The sequence below is a fragment of the Lampetra planeri genome, chromosome 19 (assembly GCF_965212315.1).
Source record: "Lampetra planeri chromosome 19, kcLamPlan1.2.h2, whole genome shotgun sequence".
Taxonomy (NCBI): domain Eukaryota; kingdom Metazoa; phylum Chordata; class Hyperoartia; order Petromyzontiformes; family Petromyzontidae; genus Lampetra; species Lampetra planeri.
In genome coordinates this window covers 6,759,387-6,780,542 of record NC_136125.1, presented here as the reverse complement: position 1 = coordinate 6,780,542, position 21,156 = coordinate 6,759,387, and the positions used below count along the sequence as shown (strand labels likewise).

Genomic DNA, 21,156 nt, shown 5'->3' with positions numbered 1-21,156 from the left:
CCCCAACGTGTTCCCTACCTGCAGCTCTTCCACCAGATCCTGGTTGTGCCGCTTGAGGGAGAGGCAGGTTTTCTCCAGCCTCTCCGCGTCGGCGGAGGCGGCGCCGGTGCCGGTGGAGGAGGAGGAGGACGGTCCGCCTGGTTCCTGCAGCGCCATCTCGTCCTGCAGCACGTGGTATTCGACTTCGTAGGCGTGAAGCTGGCGCGACAGGTCCATCTCGCACACCTGGCCCACGCACGCACGATCGCAGTTGCCAATACGTTAGCATATGCAACACTAGTTACTTGCGCACAAACACGTCGACGCCCACGATCACTTTGTACCTTCTTTTAGCCCCGCCCCCCCCCCCTCCCGATACGTTCCATTCATTGGCTACCACATTCTGATAAGCTCCCCCCCCACTCCCCCTTAACTTGTATTTAAGAGCTTGCATCTTGTATTCCTGCCTCACTTGATGCAGCAAATCTGGCTGTGACGGTCCCACCTGATGACGGAGACTTGTGTTGCCTCTGAAACGTCGTGATTTTTATTTTATTTTATTCATTTTGATTTCATTTTTTACCTACGTGACTTTACCGAAAGAACTAAGAGTATGAATCCGTGCAGTCACGAAAGCTTCAAATCTAGAATTAAATGATCACATAATACCAGTAACACCCCGGTTTCTGTTGGGGGTGCGTTCCCCCGCACCTCCGATTAGCACAGTTGGCACAGTACGGTGAGAAAGGAGTTCAACACACACACGCACGTACGCTGTTGCAGTGTGTGGCGACGAATATCCAAACGACGAACATCGAAGCGGTGTACAGGGTAGGGTGGAGGCGAAAGCCGAGAGGCGGCGGACACGAGAAAGGACGGACGATGCTGTCGGCGACGCAAGCGTGGGCTGAGGCGACGCAAATCTGGTGGCGCTGTGGATTAAGCGACGACGTATTTGCGAGAGAGAAACGACTTGGAGGAGCCGCGGACGAGCGGAAAGGCAGCGGCAGCCAACAATCGCTCTGCGGTCCGTACGTATGTTGAACTCCTTTCGCACCGTACGTAGAAAACCGTGCTAATCGGAGGTGCTGTCCACGATATAAAGGTGTTATCGGCCAATGAGTGAGTGTGAGTAAAACAAAGGATCCAGAGAAAACACACGCGTGCATGTTTAACGATCACGATGATGGCGGTGGTGATGGTGGTGTTGTATGTATAGCAATGGTGGCGGTGGTGGTACTGTAAGTAGTGATGGTGGCGGTGATAGTGGTGGTGCTGTACGTACAGCGACGGCGAGTGGCGGTGCTGTACGTATAGCAATAGTGATGGTGGTGATGGTGTACGCGTAGCGATGGCGGTGATGGTGGCGGCGACGACATCGCACCTGGTTGATTGTCTTCTCCATTTGCACAAGGCCCAGGTTGGGCAGCGTGGTCTTGAGGAAGTCCATGATGCTCTCGAAGCTGTCGCACTGCATGATGAGTGCCTGATGAGAGCCCAGCAGGGACAGCGCCACCTTGAAGATCACCTCCGTGCCCTGCAGGAACAGCATGTCTGCGCACGCATGCAAACACACACACAGACAAAAGGAATAACCAGAGCTGCCACCTGATCCGTCCCCGGCCACGACCCCTCCTGGCATCATCTCGCCCGCCGGCTCTTGGCTACCCTTCACGAGCGAGGTTCCAGGCGCTCAGCAGCACTTCTATGCTAGTGGCTGGCGCTAACACTATAGTGACAGCATTTACGTCACTACACACACACGCCGGCGAGCATATACACGGGTGTGTCGGCAGGGTGGAGGAACTGGGGCAAGGTCCATGGCAGACCCCATCTGGAAGCCCCTGGAAGCTGCTGGTGGGTTCGAGGAGCATAAAAGGAGCAGAGAGCGGGAGCTCAGGGCTGCCGGATCTGGGAGCGAACTCGTCCCGTCGCCGCTGACGTCTTAGCCGACTTCGCTGCTGACGTCGTCGCAAGATATTGCGCGGCCGGGTAGTTGTTGGCCGTCTCGTCAGCGCCATCGGTGTTACACGGTCAGGGTTTTGTTGAGGCTCGGCTAGACGACTAGGTGAGAGTGCGAACCTGTGAAGTGTGAAGTTATTTACACTATGAGACCTCCTTTACCAGTGGCAAAATATAGCAATAGGTTTTTATCCTTTCAACTGGTACAAAAACTGACACCTTTATACAAGGGATCATGTTTGCAATAACCACAACACAAGCAGTTAAAATGCAAACGCCTTTTGGCGTCATCTGGTCCAACACCAATGGAGACTAGGCTCTAAGAAAAGCTGTCTTCGGGTGTGGACCAATCAACTTCAAGGACAGTGCATATCATTATCATTATCAGAGTTGTTTCTTTTTGTTTGCATTTTGACTGCTTGTGTTGTGGTTATTGCAAACATGATCCCTTGTATAAAGGTGTCAGTTTTTGTACCAGTTGAAAGGGTAAAAACCTATTACTACAGTGGCTACTTTTTCTTCTTTCGTATTCAGGTGCTCAAGCCAGATAACCACGTCAAGAGCAGTAGAGGGGTGTAACCTCTGCGTTGACTCCTTCGTATTTGTGGATCGGGGCATCGCGTCGTTATTCGTTGGACGGTCTCTGTTCCGGATGACCACAGTCGCGCACAACTGGAAAGTTTTTTTTATTTTCCATTTGCGCATCAAGGTATCCGCCGCATCTGCCACGGCCTGTGCAGTGGATGGATGCTGTTTAGTGTGGACCATGAGCTTCCACGAGCGGATACTGAGACGACCGGAGGGGCAGCACGCGGAGGGCGCCCGTACCGAAGACGCGCGCCACGAATCCGAGCGGGAACTGGGATGCGAAGAGCGTGAGGAACCAGGGCGCCGCGTAGAGGCTGGGCCCGATCTCCGACTCCTCCAGGTGCGCGTACAGATCGGGGTGGTAGTCGTGCAGCAGACGAGACAGCTGGTACATCTGGATCTGCGCGGAGACACACACACACACACCCCGCACCCTCCGATTAGCACGGTTGGCTACGTACGGTGTGAACGATGTTCCACATACATACATACGTACACAGACCGGGACACGGCTGGAACACGGCTGGAACACGGGGGGAACAGTGACATCCATTTCCATTTGGGCCATTCTTTAACGTGGAGGGTTGCTCTGCTCTGTAGGAGAGATCAAAATTGACTGTCTCGTGATACGACACCATCATGCCTCTCCCCACCACCTCCCCCTCTCATCTGCAGGGACAGCATCATACCTCTCCGCACTTTCCCCTCTCCCCACCACCTCCCCACTCACCTGCAGGGACAGCATGTCGGGGCAGTACTGGCGCCGCAGCCCCAGGTGGTAGAGCAGGTAGATGAGCGCGTGGAAGGCGTCGCACTCCGGCAGGTGCAGCAGCAGCACGCCGGCCACGAAGCTCAGGCCCTGGCAGTAGCCCACCTCGGAGTCGAGCAGCGAGTAGGCCTTGAGCAGGTTGTAGAGCGCCAGCTGGCCAGAGCCCAGCTGCGCCGAGAAGTACGGGTGGGTGGGGAACGTTCGGCCTGCAGTGGGAGGGGGGGGCACGTAGGGAGAGAGGGAGGAGAAATGAGGTTGGGAGGTGAGAAGGAGTGATGGGGAGGATGAGTGGGTCAGTGGCCGCGACGATGTGCGGTGGCGAGGTGCTGGCTCGCAGGCGCAAATTGCAGCTCTGCGGGTGACGTTCACGCGGCGCAACCCAGGGGGGTTCAGGGTGACGAGGTCAGGCCACGGGCAAGGGGGGGGGGGGGGGGGAGCTCGGCGATGCCCGGCACCCCCCCCCCCCACCCCCTCCGCCACGCGGCGTTGCACGGCATACCCAGGTCGATGAGGATGGCATGCTGCTGCGAGGTGAGCCTCTTTAGCAGCTCGGGGTACGGCGTGTCTGGGGGCGCCTGCTTCGGCGGCAGGCGGTGCCGCAGACGGTACTGCTCCGCCAGGAACTGCCAGATCTCTCCCCGGCGCTGCCGTGGCACGCCTGCGCCGGCGGGAAGTGGGATGGGGGGATGGGTCAGGGGGAGACGCGGCGCGACCTCCTGTATACCAGGCGAGGCAGTTAACAGCTTGCCACCGCTAATATACAACAGGGATCAGGGTCGGGATCGAACCCACGAACTCCTGTATACCAGGCGAGCTAGTCGACATCTCCGAGCCAACGTGATGATGATGATGAGAGAGAGAGATACGCAAACTACAAATATACAGCAGCAGGCGTCAGGATCGGGATCGAACCCACGAGCTCCTGTATACCAGGCGAGGCAGTTAACATCTTGCCACCGCTAATATACAACAGGGATCAGGATCGGGATCGAACCCACGAGCTCCTGTACCGCAGGCGAGCTAGTCGACATCTCCGAGCCACCGCGACGCCGTCTCCCCACTCCCTCTCACCCTGGCTGATGGCGGCGTGCACCTTCTCCATGTCGCAGCGCACGCGCGCGCGGTTGGGCGCGCCCAGCAGGCGCTCCCACACGACGGTGACGTCGCGCAGGCACGGCGTCACCTCCGCGTAGTCCAGACGCGCCTGAGCCTTCTCCTGCTCCAGCTGCCTGCGAGCTGCAACAGGCCCCGCGGAGACGGCGGCAGCGAGGGGGGCGGGGCGGGGAGGGGGCGGGGGGTGCGACAGGGGAACCGCGGTGGCGGCGGAACAAACGCGACCGTCAGTTCGAGGTTCGAGATGGCCCAGAAGTTTACTTCCCGGGTCAAGCCCGTTGAGCTAAGAGGCCGACTCGGCCGGCAGACAGCTATGTGGCTCTTCTTCAGAAGTGACTTGGCCACGAATGATAGTTCAACAAAGTGGCTTATCACGTGGAAATTTACAGCAGCCACATACTCTTGCACGCATGTCGATTCTAAATGTGGAGGGAAAAATCGGAGGACCCGGACAAAAATCCACGTGGCCATGGGGAGAGAGATATGCAAACTCCAGGGTCTGGATCGAACCCACAGCTTCCTGCATACCAGGCAAGGGAGTTAACATCTCGCCACCGTGGCGCCGAGAAACAGCTGTGCCAGTTAATCGCAGAAGCTTACGTCTTAGCAAGTTCAGTTTGCTCAACAAGGTGGGAAGAAGAGCCGGAGAGCACGAGAAAAATCCTCATTTGCAAGAAGTGACCGACCCGGGTCACCGGAACGACAAAAGGCAAAAATAAATAGAAAACGAGGCACAGCGATGAAGCGAAATAGAAATCGGCGAAAAAACCAAACGCGTCATCGCAAGAGAAACCTAAAGTACCGCACGAACGTACATCGATATTAAATAATACATTCCCTGGAGCGCAAGTGGGTTCGGGAAGACTGTCACGTGACAACTAAATAAATGCCCAAGTTTATAAACGCGTCAATCTCGTCGGGTGGTGGAGGGTTACATTACAGGAATTTTTGCACAAAACTACTACCATGTCGCGCAAACGAATAACGAATATGGACCATCATATGCATTCATCGTTAAATTTATAATTCACATCGACTGCTACGAAAAGTAAATGGGCTCGGGCAGGGCACGTCGTGGACATCAAAGATGACGGACGGCGGTCGAGACTAAGGATGGAGCGGCAGCTGAAGGAGAGGAAACGCTCCCGAGACGACTTCCACCGGGGAGATGGAGCGATGAAATCCAGCGCCTCTTACAGATGGTTTGACGCGTCGCGAGATGGTGAGAGACGATGGGGGCAGCTTGGTGAAGGCCATCATCCATGAGTGGATAGAACCTGTCTGATGATGACGATGATGGATGGGCTTGTTGAAAGCCGACAGAGAGAGGGAGACGGCACGAACGTTGGAAGGCACCGCCAATGTGATATCTCTGCGCGTGCAACGAAAGCCGCACTCGCTCGCTCAGAAAAAATTTCTCATCGCAAAACGTTTGCCTGGATCGCCGGCAGACTGGTGTAGATGTCACCCGATTCAGGTAGTACCTCCGATAAGAAGTTCAACATACGTACAGAATACATAGTAACCACAGTCATAGCTAGATAGGCAGATGAGAAAGACGCACTGGATGTGGTGTTCCGTGGTGCGGAGATGTATTTCCCGGATGACAGAACTGGCTGGAGAAAGGTAATCCCCGATGCTATGAGCAGCGAGGAAACACGAGCAGCTCCACTGCTCGCGCGACTCATCGCAGCGAATCCCGTCGCCACCTCCCGTGCGTGCAAATCCTCGGCCATGTCTGGATGAAATCGCTTAAATTCAATGCTCGATAACAACAAATGTCTCCTTCCAACCGAGGTTGACGATCGCTCGGGGGCTGCGGCGGCGACGAAGCCACGACGTCGTCGTTGCTCCGCTGGGAGAGCGGGCGCGCGGTGGGGCGTGTCTCTCGGCGCGACTCCCGGCCGGCAAATCCCACAGGAATCGGGGGGGGGGGGGGGGGGCGGGGGGGTTGGGGTGATAACCAGCGGAGTGGAGAGATGACAGCACGGGACCGCCCCCCCCTCTTCCCCGTACCCCGGCCCCCCCAGATTTTGTTTTCAAATCGAAGTGCGAGTAAGCAAGGTCAGCCGCGCAAATGAATAATGAACGGACAGACGGTCAGATGGATGCTTGGAGAGATGGAGGGAGACAAGAGGTATTCATTTGTCCGGGGACGGACGAAGACGAGACAAAACGAGAGTGAGACAGCCACACGCACAGACGAGAGATGATGCAGATATCTGACCTTTGGAAAAAAGCAGCATCTTCAGAGGAGAGACGGAGAGCTTCAAAAGAAGGCAGCCGCGACTACCCAACTGCTCCGAATTGTTTCGGACAAGGAGCGAACAGAATAACTAGACGCTGGTAGGCGAGACCAGAGCACAATGCCAGATCGCAACAACAACAACAACAACAAAGGGAGGAGGATGCCGTTGCAGGTCGTGCAGTGCAGCGAATGAGGGCACGACGCCGTTGTTGCCGCTGCCTATCGCTGGCACTCGGTGACTCATCCCCCCACACACACGCACGCAGGCACGCACGCGCGCAAGCATGCTTTCGGCGCACGCACAACGGTACATTACGCACGAACGCCCACGCAAGCAGTCGTGGGCCGAGCTGGGCTGCCTCTGGGTGGGTGGGTGGGGGAGAAACATCCAATTACTCGAGACGGTGATTCACCCGGGAGAAAGTGTGAGCCCACGGCTGTCGATGCGATGCTAGAATGGTTATTGAAATGCACGCGCAGTCGCCTGTGTTTGAGTTTCGTGCTGGGGGGGGGCGAGGCGGGGGGGGGGGGCAGAAATGGTGGGGAGGGGGGCAGGCGGGGGCACCGAATTGCCGGCGCTCCATCTAACACCGCCAAATAAAAGAAAATAATTTAAACTGAAACATGTGTGAGGTTAATAGATTAATGATACAGGAGGACAGCAGTGGGGTGTAGGGGGCGGGATTGTGACTGGGCATTGCCGATCGGTGTGGAACAGTACCGCCAGCATTGCTCTGACCCTGGCGATCACTCTAAAAGTGACAGTGCCACCATCACCACCACCGGCTAAATGGTATTTACCCGGCAAAACACTTGGCAGCCGATTAATGAGAAAAATTATCACTCCACACGCAGCACCGTCAACATGGCACTAACCGCACAGGGCACAACCTAAGAGCACAACCACGTAGCAGCACCACACAAATATCACCCCACCCACCCCCACCTCCCCCCCAACTGTCCCAGCACAGACCCTTCTGCTACCTCGACCCCCCCCCCCGCCCGTCACGCCAGGCCCCCCCCCCCCCGCCCCAGGGCACATTACATTGGGAACAATCTGTCTGGTGACGTCAAGGATCGCCAAGCCCCTGCGAGCATTCCCACTCGACCGCGTCACATCGTCTGGATCGTATCTCCCGCCAGCACATCGAGTTCGTCGCATCATCGCAACGCGTGCTCTCCGCTCCCCTCCACGCGCACGTTAAGCCACGCGCGCATTCAAGTCCGGCGCTCAGGTCTCCACCACTTCCATATCGTGAAAGTAGGTCACACGGCGTGGGCACGGGGGCGGCTACTGCTGCTGGCCGATAACACTGGTCTACTATGTTTTAAAAGGTCGTCTGCTACAGAGATGAAATGTGCTGTTTGTTATGGGTTTTGACGCGCTGAATTCAAATATGACAATTAAAATAAGTGATTGGCTACTGTTCCCAAGATATTTAAGTTATTACATTTTACGTTTTACTCATAAACCTAGGTTTTTTTCATGTGTTTATGGTCGCTTCACATGATAACATGTCACCTGTCCTGTTCATGTAACACTTAAAAAAATCAGCCAAAGGGTTATATAAATAAAATGTGTGATGAAACAAAAGGCAAAAAACGATTATGTATAAGTACATAGTTTAGTCCTTATTCAGTGTCTACTAAGCACGTCATGGCTTGTCTCTTGTATTCATTAAATGGAGCATCTCTTGTCACTGTCCAGCAACAATCTGCAAGCGTTGATGGGCTCCATTTGCCCTGAGAGTGTTTCTCCATCGTCGCAATGTCCTGGTGACACCGCTCGCCATGCTCGTCGCTCACTGCTCTGCAGTTCGGTGGGAAAAAATGGAGCTGAGAGTGCAAAAAATGTATCTTTAGTGACATGTTGCAACCAAGGCGTTTGTATGCCTTGAGGAGGTTTTCCACCAACTCCCTGTAGTTGTCTGCCTTGTTGTTTCCGAGAAAATGTGTTGCCACTAACTGGAAGGCTTTCCATGCCGTATTTTCCTTGCCACGCGGTGCACTGTCAAATGCATCATCTCGGAGAAGTTCACGAATCTGAGGACCAACAAAGACACCTTCCTTTATCTTAGCTTCACTTAACCTTGGACATTTTCCACGGAGGTACTTGAAAGCTGCTTGTGTTTTGTCCATGGCTTTGATAAAGTTCTTCATCAGACCCAGCTTGATGTGCAAGGGTGGTAACAAAATCTTCCTTAATTAAACAAGTGGTGGATGCTGAACACTTTTCCTCCCAGGCTCCAATGACTGTCGGAGTGGCCAATCTATCTTGATGTAGTGGGAATCTCTCGCACGACTATCCCATTCGCAGAGAAAACAGCAGCACTTTGTGTATCCAGTCTGCAGACCAAGCAAGAGAGCAACAACCTTCAAATCGCCACAAAGCTGCCACTGATGTTGGTCATAGTTTATGCACCTTAAAAGTTGTTTCATGTGTTCATAGGTTTCCTTATTATGGACTGTATGACCAACTGGAATTGATGGCAAAACATTGCCATGATGCAGAAAAACAACTTTGAGACTCATCTTCGATGAATGAATGAACAGTCTCCATTCATCATGAGCGATGTTGAGGGCTGCCATCACACCATCGATGTTGTTGCAGGCTACAAGATCACCTTCCATGAATAAGAATGGGACAAGATCCTTTTGACGGTCACGGAACATGGAAACCCTCACATCACCTGCCAGGAGATTCCACTGCTATAGTCTAGAGCCCAACAGCTCTGCCTTACTCTTGGGTAGTTCCAGATCCTGACAAGGTCTTTCAGTTCACCTTGTGTTATGAAGTGTGGTTCAGAGGAGGAGGATGATGGAATAAAATCTGAGTCATGTGACCTTGATGGTTCAGGACCAGAAGTTTCATCCTCTTCCTCGTCTGACTCAAGTGAGAATGATTCTGGTGCATCAGAAACCGACAGTCCTTCTCCGTGGGGTACTGGGCGTGTAGCTGATGGAATGTTTGGATAATGCACAGTCCACTTTTTCTTCTTGGACACACCTTTCCCAACTGGAGGCTCCATGCAATTGCTGATATGATCCGTTGGCTCTCTCCAAATCATTGGCACTGCAAAAGGCATTGATTTCCTTTTCAACCACTGGCAAAGATTTGTTGCACACGTGTTGCTGCATATGTGTGGGGCCCACATCTTGTCCTGATCTCCAATTTTGCAGACAAAATAAAGGTGATAGGCCTCTTAACCATAGTGGCTATACTGCGCTTTTGTGATGCAAAAGTCACTTCACCACAAACATAGCAGAAGTTATCTGCTTTGTTCACACAAGTACGAGGCATCTCTGCTCACTTTGGCTAAACAGAAATGTGTCCCTTTGCAAAAGCAAACACTGGCAAATAAAAGAGCACGATAATAAGATTTCAGGGCAATTTGTTCAGCAGAGGGATGTAAGCCTAGTTATGGTTGCATCATCCATGACTTATAGGAATAACATGATGCAATTCATATCACGTATGACGCAACACCAGCTTCAGATTGCATCATTCATTGTTTTGCTCAAAAAGCAAGTACTGTCCAAACCCAGTCAAAGATTTATTCACAGATGCAGTCAAAGATATATTTTAATAATTCTAGATTTGAAGCTTTCGTGACTGCAAGGATTCATATTCTTAGGTTTTTTCGGTAAGGTCACGTAGGTGAAAAATTTAAATTAATAAAAGTAAAATAAAAATAAAATAAAAATCACGACGTTTCGGATACAGCTATCGTGCTGTGACGGTTCCACCTGAAGACAGAAGCTTGTGTTGCCTCCGAAACGTCGTGATTTTTGTTTGATTTTTATTTTACTTTTATTACATTTTAATTTTTCACCTACGTGACTTTACCGAAAAAAACCTAAGAATATATTTTAATAAGTTGTGGTTTAAATTGAGATCCCCTCCCTTTATAACTCACTTATCCTCTGCCATCCCCAAGTCAAGGGTCGTATAGACTGACCCAGTAGCATAACATTGCTGTTTTTTCCAGGATTTTTTCTGTTGCGCGTAGTCACTTTAAGATGTTTCTTGTTCATGTTTTTGTTTTGTTGCGGTTGCACCCGAGTCAAGAGCCGCATGGCTCACAGGGTTATACCTAATACATGAAACTGAATATCATGAAAACTAGAGCCAATTAACAATGTTAAGCATCATCTTGATTCTCAGTGGCCCAGAGTTAGTAAAGTTGAACTATATTTATTTCGGAAGAATTTTGGCTGTGGACCAGTGTCTAAGCCGAGAGCATCTGGGAGGTGGGACAGGGGTGATTGGCCCGGTGCCCCCCCTCACCACCACCGCTCCACCAAACGGATCACCGCTGGCTGTTTTCTCTGTTGTGTGAACTAAACACATTTTTATTTTACCTGGTTAAGGTCCACTGAACGACAGGGTGCTTACATTTTTTTTAACACTCATATGGGATTATCGTTCTTAATGGAAGAACGGATAATAACACTGTAACACTTGTTCACCATCATTGTCAACACATGCCTGGAATTTTCTCCAGGTGGTCTCCAGAGCCCGGAGGAACATTTCTTGTGGTATTGTTGCAAATTCTCGGAAGCGTTAACATTTTTTTGAAGCATCCTGTATATAGTTATTTTTCAGAATAAACTTCGCCAAAAATGATAGCTCAAAGAAGTGGCTTATCATCATGTGGAGATTTATAACAGCCAAAGGCTCTCAATGCATGTTTCTAAATGTGAAGGGGAAAACCGGAGGACCCGGAGAAAAACCACGCGACCACAAGCAGAACATGCAAAAATGCATGTGTCCAGGTCAAGATCGAACCCACGACTTCCTGCAAACCAGGCGAGGGAGATAACATCTCACCACCACGGCACCCCAGCATGGAAACCACACAACAACAACCACACAACCCACACAACCACACCTTCGCGGAAGCGATTCTGCCGCTCCACGCGGATGAGCAGCAGCTGCTGGTCAATCGCCTTCCTCCAAAGGTGGCGCAGCTCCTCCCGAGAGCGCGCGTGGCGGCGCTCCCCACCGCCGGCACCCGTCTCGATCACGATTGGCTCGTCCGCCGGCGGCGCCCGCGGCGCGGTTGGCCGCATCACGGGCGACTCGTCTCCCATTGGCTGAAAGTCGGAGTCGAGCAGCGAGCCGATTGGGCTCTCCTCGAGGGGCGGAGTCAGCGGCGAGAGAGGGAGGAGCTCGCTGCCGTCTGAACGGGGGTTGGGGATCAGATGGGCATATGTCCAATTCATTAAATAAAAGTAATCGGTGCGTGGATATTTGTTTACGTTAATTTTTGCAACACTCATTAGGAGCACATGAGACGTATTCTGAATCCAAAATGGGTGCCAAACTAGCCACGCACGATTTCATCCTGACCTCTAACTAACCCGACCACTATTCTGCCCCCTTTAAACCCAAATCGCACACCACCTGTGAGCCCTCAAAATCAACCCCAATTGGCTGCAACATTTTTCTTCCTCTTCTTCTGAAGCAGCAGCGCTTTCGCCCGCACACCCCGTGCCCCCCCCCCCCACCACCTCGTCGCTCATCGTCAACTGCGGTTGGCGGTGGCGACCTCTGACCTCTGGTGGCTGCGGCGGCGCGGGAGGCTGCGCAGCTCTTCCCCGGCGCGACGACGCGCAGGAAGATGTGCTGGCGCCACGAGATGCGGCGCTGCTGCACGGGGGGGCAGCTCGGCCGCCCGGGGGGGTTGTGGCCCCCCAATTCAGACCAGACCCCCCGCAGGGAGGCGGCGGAACCGGAGCCGCCCCAGTCGAGGTCACTGTGGGTCGTGATGGTTGGGTGCGGGGGGGGCAGGCGGGAGGGGGGGGGGGTCGCATGGAGAGACAAACGGACGCACGTACAAATGCACACGCGCGCACCGTGCGAGTGAATGAGTACAGGGGGAGGTGGGTGCATGTACATAGGTACTGATGTACTCACAATGACAAACACACGCACGCACAAAAACAACACAACAACAATACCCGCCATTCGCCACTAAGTGGCGGAGACGTCACCGGGGCCCCTGTGCCAGGCCAGGTGCACAAAAAAACAACTCTATACACACACACAAAATTTGTACGAAGAAAGATGCCCCGTATAGCGTTGAGCAAGTAGCACCTATGAAGGCTGGAATGGCACACGAGGAAGTGAGTAGCCACCACCACGCCCGGCCGCCTTTGTCTCCCCAGTGGCGATGTTTACACACCGCACCCGGTACTGATTTGAGGCTAAGTCGACCTAGGGGATGCCCAGGACCGGTTCAGATAATCGTCACTGCTGTTGGCCGTGAGCGGGAATCGAACCCGTGTCACCGGAATCGTAGCGTACACATTCACACATAATTAACCGCATAAACACACACAAACACTGACTGGCATGCACACACAGACAGACACACACAACTACAAACGCACGACAAATGCACATCGGGCAAAACACACGCTGGTACGACACACACGCTGGTACGACACACACGCTGGTACGACACACACGACACACACGCTGGTACGACACACACGCTGGTAGGACACACACGCTGGTACGACACACACGCTGGTACGACACACACGACACACACGCTGGTACGACACACACGCTGGTAGGACACACACGCTGGTACGACACACACGCTGGTACGACATACACGACACACACGCTGGTACGACACACGCGCTGGTACGACACAATGAGGTGGGGCAGCATCTGAACACAAACAAGGAAGTTATCGTTGGTTATCTTTGGAATGAAATCACGCGTAGACACAGGTGGCCATCATCTCGCCACCACTGAGTAGAAACAAAAATCAACGCGGAATCTCTGACACCTCGAGGGGGGGGGGGTTAAGTACGGTCGATTAACACGGATTGGGGGTTCATTGGGTGAACAAGACCCGTGCAGAACACGTACAGGCGGTGACGCACGCGTGAGGGGGAGGGGCGGGTTATAGTGCTGGCTGCTCCACACCCGAGCGATCGTTTGAGCAACCAAAAGTTGTCGCAACTTAAAAAAGAGAAAATCGCCCGCCACTGCTTTGCCCACATCCGAGCCAACAGTCGCGCAAGCAGCAGGGAAAGTCAAATGGTGAACTTTTACTCGAGATTGTATCGACCAATCCAGTCACGTGGTGATGAATTACGTCGCAACGCAAGTGGCAAAGCAGATCGACGCTCGGAAGTCGACTTTGTTGTCTCCAATGCGTGCAGCAACCGGTTGCGTGCAATTGCTCGCAAGCCGATTGCAGAGACGTCGACGTGCAAGCGAATCGGATGCATGCCACAAAGTTTGCGCAAACTGATCGCTCAGATGTGGCCCCCTGGCTTTGTTGCTCACGAACAAAATTACTGTAAACGGGATGCCTCAATCAGCTAGAGTTGCCACCTGTCCTAGATTTCCAAGGATTGCCCTCTTGTTGAGGAACATAGTCCTGAGTGTTCCCCCTAGGACATTAACAGTTCTGCTTCTTGTGACTTGCGCAGTAATGAAAATACGCTACTCAAGACGATGATTTCAAATGTCGTACTCCCCTAATCCACGACTGTAAGATATTCTTATTCTTCTTCCAATGATTTTTCCCAAATATTTTCGACCTCACAGTATGTATGTTGAACTTCTTTCGCACCACCATACATAGCCAATCTTGCTAATAGGAGGTGCGGGGAAGGACAACAAACTAAACGCAGGTGGAAACCCTACAATAATCAGATAGATCCCACCCCCCCTCCACCACTGTCCGCTAGGAGCGGAGCGATTAAGCCCCCGCGCGATCCGGTGACGATTCAGGGCCGTCGAATCAAATGATTAAAAATAATAATTAATGTGATGGCCTCTAGTAGCTGCAGGGCTCGCAGGGAACCCGCTGCACGAAACAAAATGTACTGAACTGTAATAGACGAATCGGTAAAAAAAAACGTTGAATCTCACACGTGCTCAGGAAATGATGTGAAACGATTAATCAATGCATTGTTACATCCCTGGGCAGTTCCACTCATCAGGCAACCAGTCAACATTGGTGAACTCATCCTAGTAAGGCATACCCTAACAATACATACCACAACAATGCATACCCTAACAATGCAAACCCTAACAATACATACCCTAACAATGCATACCCTAACAATGCATCCCCTAACAATGCATACCCTAACAATACATACCACAACAATGCATACCCTAACAATGCATACCCTAACAATACATACCCTAACAATGTATACCCTAACAATGCATCCCCTAACAATGCATACCCTAACAATACAAACCCTAACAATGCATACCCTAACAATGCATCCCCTAGCAATGCATACCCTAACAATACAAACCCTAACAATGCATACCCTAACAATACAAACCCTAACAATGCATACCCTAATGATACATATCCAAATATGTATCATCAGATTACGTCTGGCACCACCACGGGATTCTTCCAAGCGTTCCCCATTGTCCCCGCCCCCCCCCACAGCCCCCCCAGCAAAAGCAACGTGACGCGCATCATGTCCACGTGAATCACGGCCCTAATTGGTGGTGGAGATATCACTCCCAAAGCGGACAGAGCCCAGCGCGCTTTAATACGCCACGCCATCTACCCGAGTGTTTAAAGCGTCTCGAACGTTCGCCCCCAATGGTGAAGCAACCCCTGGCGGGTCACGGAACGAAGTCCCATCGCGCAGGACGTGCACGGGGAAACGCACGGCAACGGGGGGCCATCATCTTCCCATGCACAGCATGCCGAGGAAGTTCTGCCCGCGGTTTTTTTGCCGTCCGTAAAAAATTAAATGAATTCCAGCCGTTCTCAATCCACCAGTAGACGCCACGGTGGTGAGATGTTAACGACCTCGCCTGGTATGCAGGAGGGCGTGGGTTCGATCTCGACCCTGACGCCTGCATATGTGGAGTTTGCGTGTTCTCCCCGCGGTCGCGTGGCTTTTTCTCCTCCACATTTATAAACATGCATTTGAGAGCATTTGGCTGCTATAAATTTCCACGTGATAAGCGACTTCTTTGAGCTATCATTTGTGGCCAAAAGAGCGACATGGCTCACAGTGGGCCTTACCTGGTAAAATTAAAATCGTTTAGTTTTAGTTGAGGATGAAGAGCTCCCCATGCCGTATCGGTCGCAGGTTTAGTTTTGAAAAAAATACAAACTATACTTCACCTACACTGGCCAATGTTTGGTTGGTAAAAGGATGGGGGCGTGGGTTTTGTTTGTTGTCGCTTGCCACTGATGCTAGCCGTGGCTGGCATTCAAACTCAGACTGCTGGGTTCACAGTGCAGCGCTAATCACCATGCCCACTGCTCCCATCCCTTTATCCTGTCAAAAACACCTTCCAATCTCCCTACCTCCCCCCTTCCCAGCCGGCCCAGTATTTTACAACTCACAAATACATCAAAAATGTCACCTTAAACGTACACGTTTTGAAATCGTGGAACTGCCTCGCCAAACACCGACACACGGCACCCAAGGTTTAGAGGTAACAATCACATGGCCATCGGCGTTAACTTTGCTCAGGAAGTTCATGGCAAACCCAGCGATTAAAATTTTAAGCCAACGATGGCTACGAGTGGATGGACATCAACGAGCCTGACGATCACTGCGCTGCTGGCCATCCGCGAAAAAGAGCTTCATAGCTCACCGGATTTATCCAGGATAAATATTATGATTCTGAGGCAACTGCCGATGACCACCTAAGAGCAAAGCGTGACCGACAGTGAAGAGGCAGAACGAACGAGTCTGAATGCAGAGGCAGACGGAAGTGAGTTAGTACCGATATCAGAGACTGTGCTGTTGCACTGAGGAGTGCCAAAAATGGCACATCAAACAAAGCAATTGGCAATCTTATATAGATGTATATAGCACCTTAGTTCAAGGTGCTTTTACAATAATTCTGAAATTGTACAAAAGATCATAGTGGTTAAAATAGAGAGTGCAGTTATTAAATGTGGTGGAGATGGTGGTGGTGCAGTTTTGGAGGACAAGGTGAGAGTGGTTAAGGAGGGGTCGGGGTAGACCTGGTTGTAACTGGGTCGCAAGCAGGATGGGCTAGGGAGCAGAGATGGGTCGTTTTCAGTGAGGAACGGAAGCGGGTTCATGAAAATATTTATCGTGTTTAATAATTGGCTGATCTGAAAATAGCGGGTGAGTGGAGGTGGTGGTGGCGGGGGAATTTAATAACTAAGAGCGTTTGAATGAATGCGTGACTGCTTAGGTCGAATGAATGAGCCAACGGAATCCACCAACGGGAGACTCGGCTAAAACTGTGCAGCTTGTCGTCGGCAAAACTTGGCCGAAATCAGAATTAATAAGCATGTAAATAATTTACATTTATAAGGCAGAATTCATCCACGGCCTGCCTTGATTAACCCCGATAGCCACGAGCTTCCCGATCAGCGCCACCGATATGGTTGGGTCAAGGCAAATCCGCGGCGGTGGCTAAAGGAAGACGCAGCCAAAAACAATAGCAGGCTGGCACACCAAGCCTCGAAAGCAAACCTTCATTAATGCACGTTTTGCAATTCTCCCCAACTCTATCACGGTTACATCGCTGCGAAGGTTTTCATGGCTATGCTGCCCTCTCACAATGCCCTTTAGGGTTGCGTCGCGCTCTGTTCGGTACGATGTTCGACGTTTCGCTCCCGTGCCGAGAGCTTTTTCAGGAGTTGAAATGTCAGACGTCGTGCCGAACAACACGAGGAACAAGCCGAATCTAGATCGGCGAGCTGTCCCCGGCGTCATGGGTTAAGCCGAAGAATCCACTTGTTAGAGAACGATCCACAGAAGCGGATACCACAGAACTCCTTCTGAGATCCGTTCAAAGTGACCTCTGGTTCGGACAATAGAGCGCAGCACCTTCCCCACTCAAACCCGCTACAGAGAGGAATGTTCGTCGCACGACATGTCAAACAAATATTTTTTTTATTCTCAGGCCTGGAAATTTTTGCCAAATTGAGTGCAGAGACACATTTGACGCAGAGCGATGTGATGCGCAGCCATTGTGTTTCTGGGCTGTAACAACAGGCGGCTGTCTGGATATATACCTAAAATGTCAGCCAACATCATATAGAACATCCATTACCCCCTGCCATCTGTGCCGTGTACTTTCTGCCACGGTTTCACATCCAAGCTCAAGATCCTACCCTCCCCTCCTGCTCCCTCTGCCCCGGCTACGTTGCCCAACGAGGCTTGGAGCTTGTAAGGGGTGTTTCCCGCCAGCTCAGACGCGTCTTCCTTTATCCTCGTTAGGGAGGGTGAAATCACTGCTGGATCATTTACAGCAGATGCCCGGATTTGGCTTTCGCGCTGGACGCGGGGTGAGAAAACCTGGGGGTTGATTAATTTGTTAATTAATTTGCCCATAATCAACCTGACCGCCCACCACCAGTGACGCTATAATCACATACGCCGTGCCCCCCCAGAAAGCCCCTTGCGTGCCCGCCTCACCCCTTCCCCCCTCCACACCAGCGTTCATACCCAGACCCCCCATGCTCGGCCACAGGGTTTAGCATCCGCAGGAGGCTCGGCGAGGAGGCCGAGGCTGTGAGGCGGTGGCGCGGGTCGGCAGGGTGAGCCGCCACATTGCTAGCGGCACACACACACGTACACATGGGGCGCGCGCGTCACACACGCGCACACGTGCAGTTCAGTTTTTCATCCGCGTCGGAAACGGTGCTTCCACATTACCGCTTGTCCCTCGACACGTCAGGGCGGGGGGGGGGGGAGGCAGCGACGTGAGCCTCGTGCTCGTTGCGGAGGTTCACGGATAAAACCCGGTGACCGCCCTGATTAATATCAGGGGTTCATGCGGGAGCCAACGACGTGCAAGATAATCGGGGAAAACGACACCGCAATCGACTCGCGCGCGCCACGACCCGAACAGCGTTTACCGTCACAGCCAACAAATCGTCACAACACACGGGTCGAACGCAGCAGGCCTCTAACCCCGCCATGTTATGTGCACCATGTTATGTGTGTGTGTTTTGCGGAAAAACCCTCGTAACCCACTGTCCAGAAGGCTGGCTTTTTTGTCGAATATTCGTGGGTCATTGCAAATCTGGCTAAACGCCTGCACGCAGGACGATCTGATTTGTCTGGCTGGATCAGGTGGTGGAGGTGTCACGGCGAAAAAAAAAGAAAACCCCGTTGCCAGACCGTTACGTGGCCTAAACAAACCAATTATGACCCCGTATTAACCAGGACAGCCACTGGGCTCGAAACGCAAATCTCCGCAACAAACGCGCTATATATTTATATCACACCACGCGGTTAAGTCAAGTCAAGTACGGTAAATTAAAAATTTTTCTTAAACAAGTGGCGCCTTTCTGGCACAAATCTGCCACTCAAAGCGCAAATCACGCGTAGCGCCCCCCCCCCCCCCCCACTTACCTTCTCGTAGCAGAGGCAGGCTGCTGCTGCTGGTGCTGCTGCTGCTGGTGCTGGCTGTTGAGAAGGTATTTTAGCAGGCCGGGAGCAGAAGGGGAAGGGTGAAGAGTAGCAGGGCCTGGGGAGGCCGGGGAGCCGGAGAGACTCCCCTCTCCCTCCCCTTCCCCGGGACTGCGAGGAGGAGGAGGAGGACGACGGGAGGAGGAGAGAGAGGAGAGAAGCAGGGACGGAGGAAGAAAGCGCGGAGAAGGGACAGACAAATGCACACACAGGAAGGACACCGAAAGCGAGAGGCGTATGTCGACAGGCGGTGACGTTGATAAGGAGAGATCCCAACCGAATAATACGAACGGCTCGTATTTTGTCGCTACACGCCGGGGCCGTGCGTCTCGCTGGGGGTTCCTGACACGGCTCCCAAGCTCCGGCCCACGCGTTTTCTCACTCGCGCAATCAGACCAAGAATAAAACATTCTATTACAAAGAATAATATCGGTCGCGAAAGTGTACGCTTTATATTTTAAGGGCCGTTTGTTATTTCGGTCGATCATTCCTCTAACAAGGACACCGCAAAGGCAGGAGCAGCAGAGCAGAGCACGCAAAAGGAGACACGGCGATCTACGTGGGGCCCAAGAGGGAGGGGCAGGAAAGGTCCGTGGAGGCGTTCGAGAACTCGGGCGTTCATGGGCTCGGGAGATGGGAGAAACAAAACCAAAACACTCAACCTCTTACTTTTCTGTAGAACACAGACCGGCGCATGCGAGGCAGGGAGAAGAGGGCAAGCAAAGGGGGGCAGGGGGCAGCACGAGTAATTCAGGCAACGGGCGGGGGAATCTACGGCTCCAGCGTGCCGGAGAAGACCCGCGACTTCGTTTCACCTGGCCCGCGACCGCACACACGGCCGACTACTTGGAACGGGCCCCGCCAACGACACTTAGCCCATAAACAAGCTCCGTGGCCACACTAATCGGGCGCTAGAGAGCAATGTTTGCGACCTGGCTCGTTCGGGTCGTTGGAGGTGGTGAGCGAGGGGTGGCACCCACCCTTTGCGATGGTGCGTCTCGCTGTGGAACGAGTAGAAGCGCTGCAGCTTGCTCTTTCCCACGGCGGCGGCCGCGGCGGCCGCGGCCGCCGTGGAGGAAGACAGCGACGAGGAGGCGGAAAAGGAGGCGGCGGCAGAGAAGGAGGAGGACGAGGCGGAGGCGGACACGGAGGAAGGCGGCGGCGGCGTTGGCGTCGCCCCGGCCTGGCCCGTCGACTCGGCCCGCTCGTCGGCGAAGGTGATGCGCCGCTGCGTCCCGCTGCCCTGCGGCAGCGAGTGGCTGAAGGTGTGAGCGCGGCGCCGCATCTGCAGCGGAGATTCCGGCGTGGGAGGCGAATGGGGGCTGAGCGTCGGCGAGGGGGGAGGCGACGCGCCAGGCGATCCGTCCTGAAGGGGGCAGCAGGGGACAATGATTATTTTGTTTTACTAAATTAATGACGGAATGTTTCGGGAAAATTCGTGTTTTTATTTTTGCTATTTTTTTTTATGTTGTTGTCATTTCCCCCCCATGGTGGCCACAAGGACAGAAGAAAGATTATAAACGAGAGGAAGGCGACCGGCCGGTCCATCCGGCTCGTTGGGTTGTGAGTGACAGATCGCTTATATAATCGCATCATCGAGGAGTTCTGGTGAATCAGCTTCCACCACCACCACCACCACGCGTGGCTGTGTGGCCAGCTAGTTCCACACTACCACCACTACCACCACTACCACCACTACCACCACCACTACCACCACTACCACCACTACCACCACCCGCAGCGAATATAAAACACAATCACTTCCCCTTGGCCTCAGTGCTGAACTTCCCCATGGTGTCGACCTGGAGGTAGAGTTTGTAGTCGTGTGGATCGACTCGGTCGATGTCATTTAAAGCTTGGGCAGCCCTCGAATAAGTCCTACACAGATTCGTCTTCTCTGAGGAATATGAACATATTGAAGTATCGTACGAGAAGCAAACCATGGTCATTTGTCCAGGAATGCCACGCCGAGTCTCACGGCTCTTTCTTCAAGAAGGTCCTGTCTAACACTGCTTGGCCACTTTCCTTTGCAGCGCTCCTGCCCTTTTCCCTCGTCCTGCCCCTCTCGCCTGTCCCT

General features: G+C 52.9%; 1 protein-coding gene across 2 annotated transcripts in view; it reads right to left on the bottom strand.

Moving 5' to 3' along the window:
- The window catches only part of TBC1D4 (TBC1 domain family member 4), an 84,372-nt gene that overhangs the window by 10,202 nt on the left and 53,014 nt on the right, over nt 1–21,156 (bottom strand). The window contains exons 10-19 of one of the 2 annotated variants that reach the window (XM_078602825.1): nt 20,060–20,445; nt 18,111–18,218; nt 12,219–12,418; nt 11,552–11,842; nt 4,370–4,534; nt 3,798–3,956; nt 3,260–3,504; nt 2,770–2,929; nt 1,364–1,533; nt 19–225 (exon numbers count right to left, since the gene is read on the bottom strand). In XM_078602825.1, coding sequence (XP_078458951.1) covers nt 19–225; nt 1,364–1,533; nt 2,770–2,929; nt 3,260–3,504; nt 3,798–3,956; nt 4,370–4,534; nt 11,552–11,842; nt 12,219–12,418; nt 18,111–18,218; nt 20,060–20,445 — 2,091 coding nt within the window. The remainder of the gene's footprint in view (nt 1–18; nt 226–1,363; nt 1,534–2,769; nt 2,930–3,259; nt 3,505–3,797; nt 3,957–4,369; nt 4,535–11,551; nt 11,843–12,218; nt 12,419–18,110; nt 18,219–20,059; nt 20,446–21,156) is intronic. The other variant, XM_078602826.1, reaches the window with a different exon arrangement.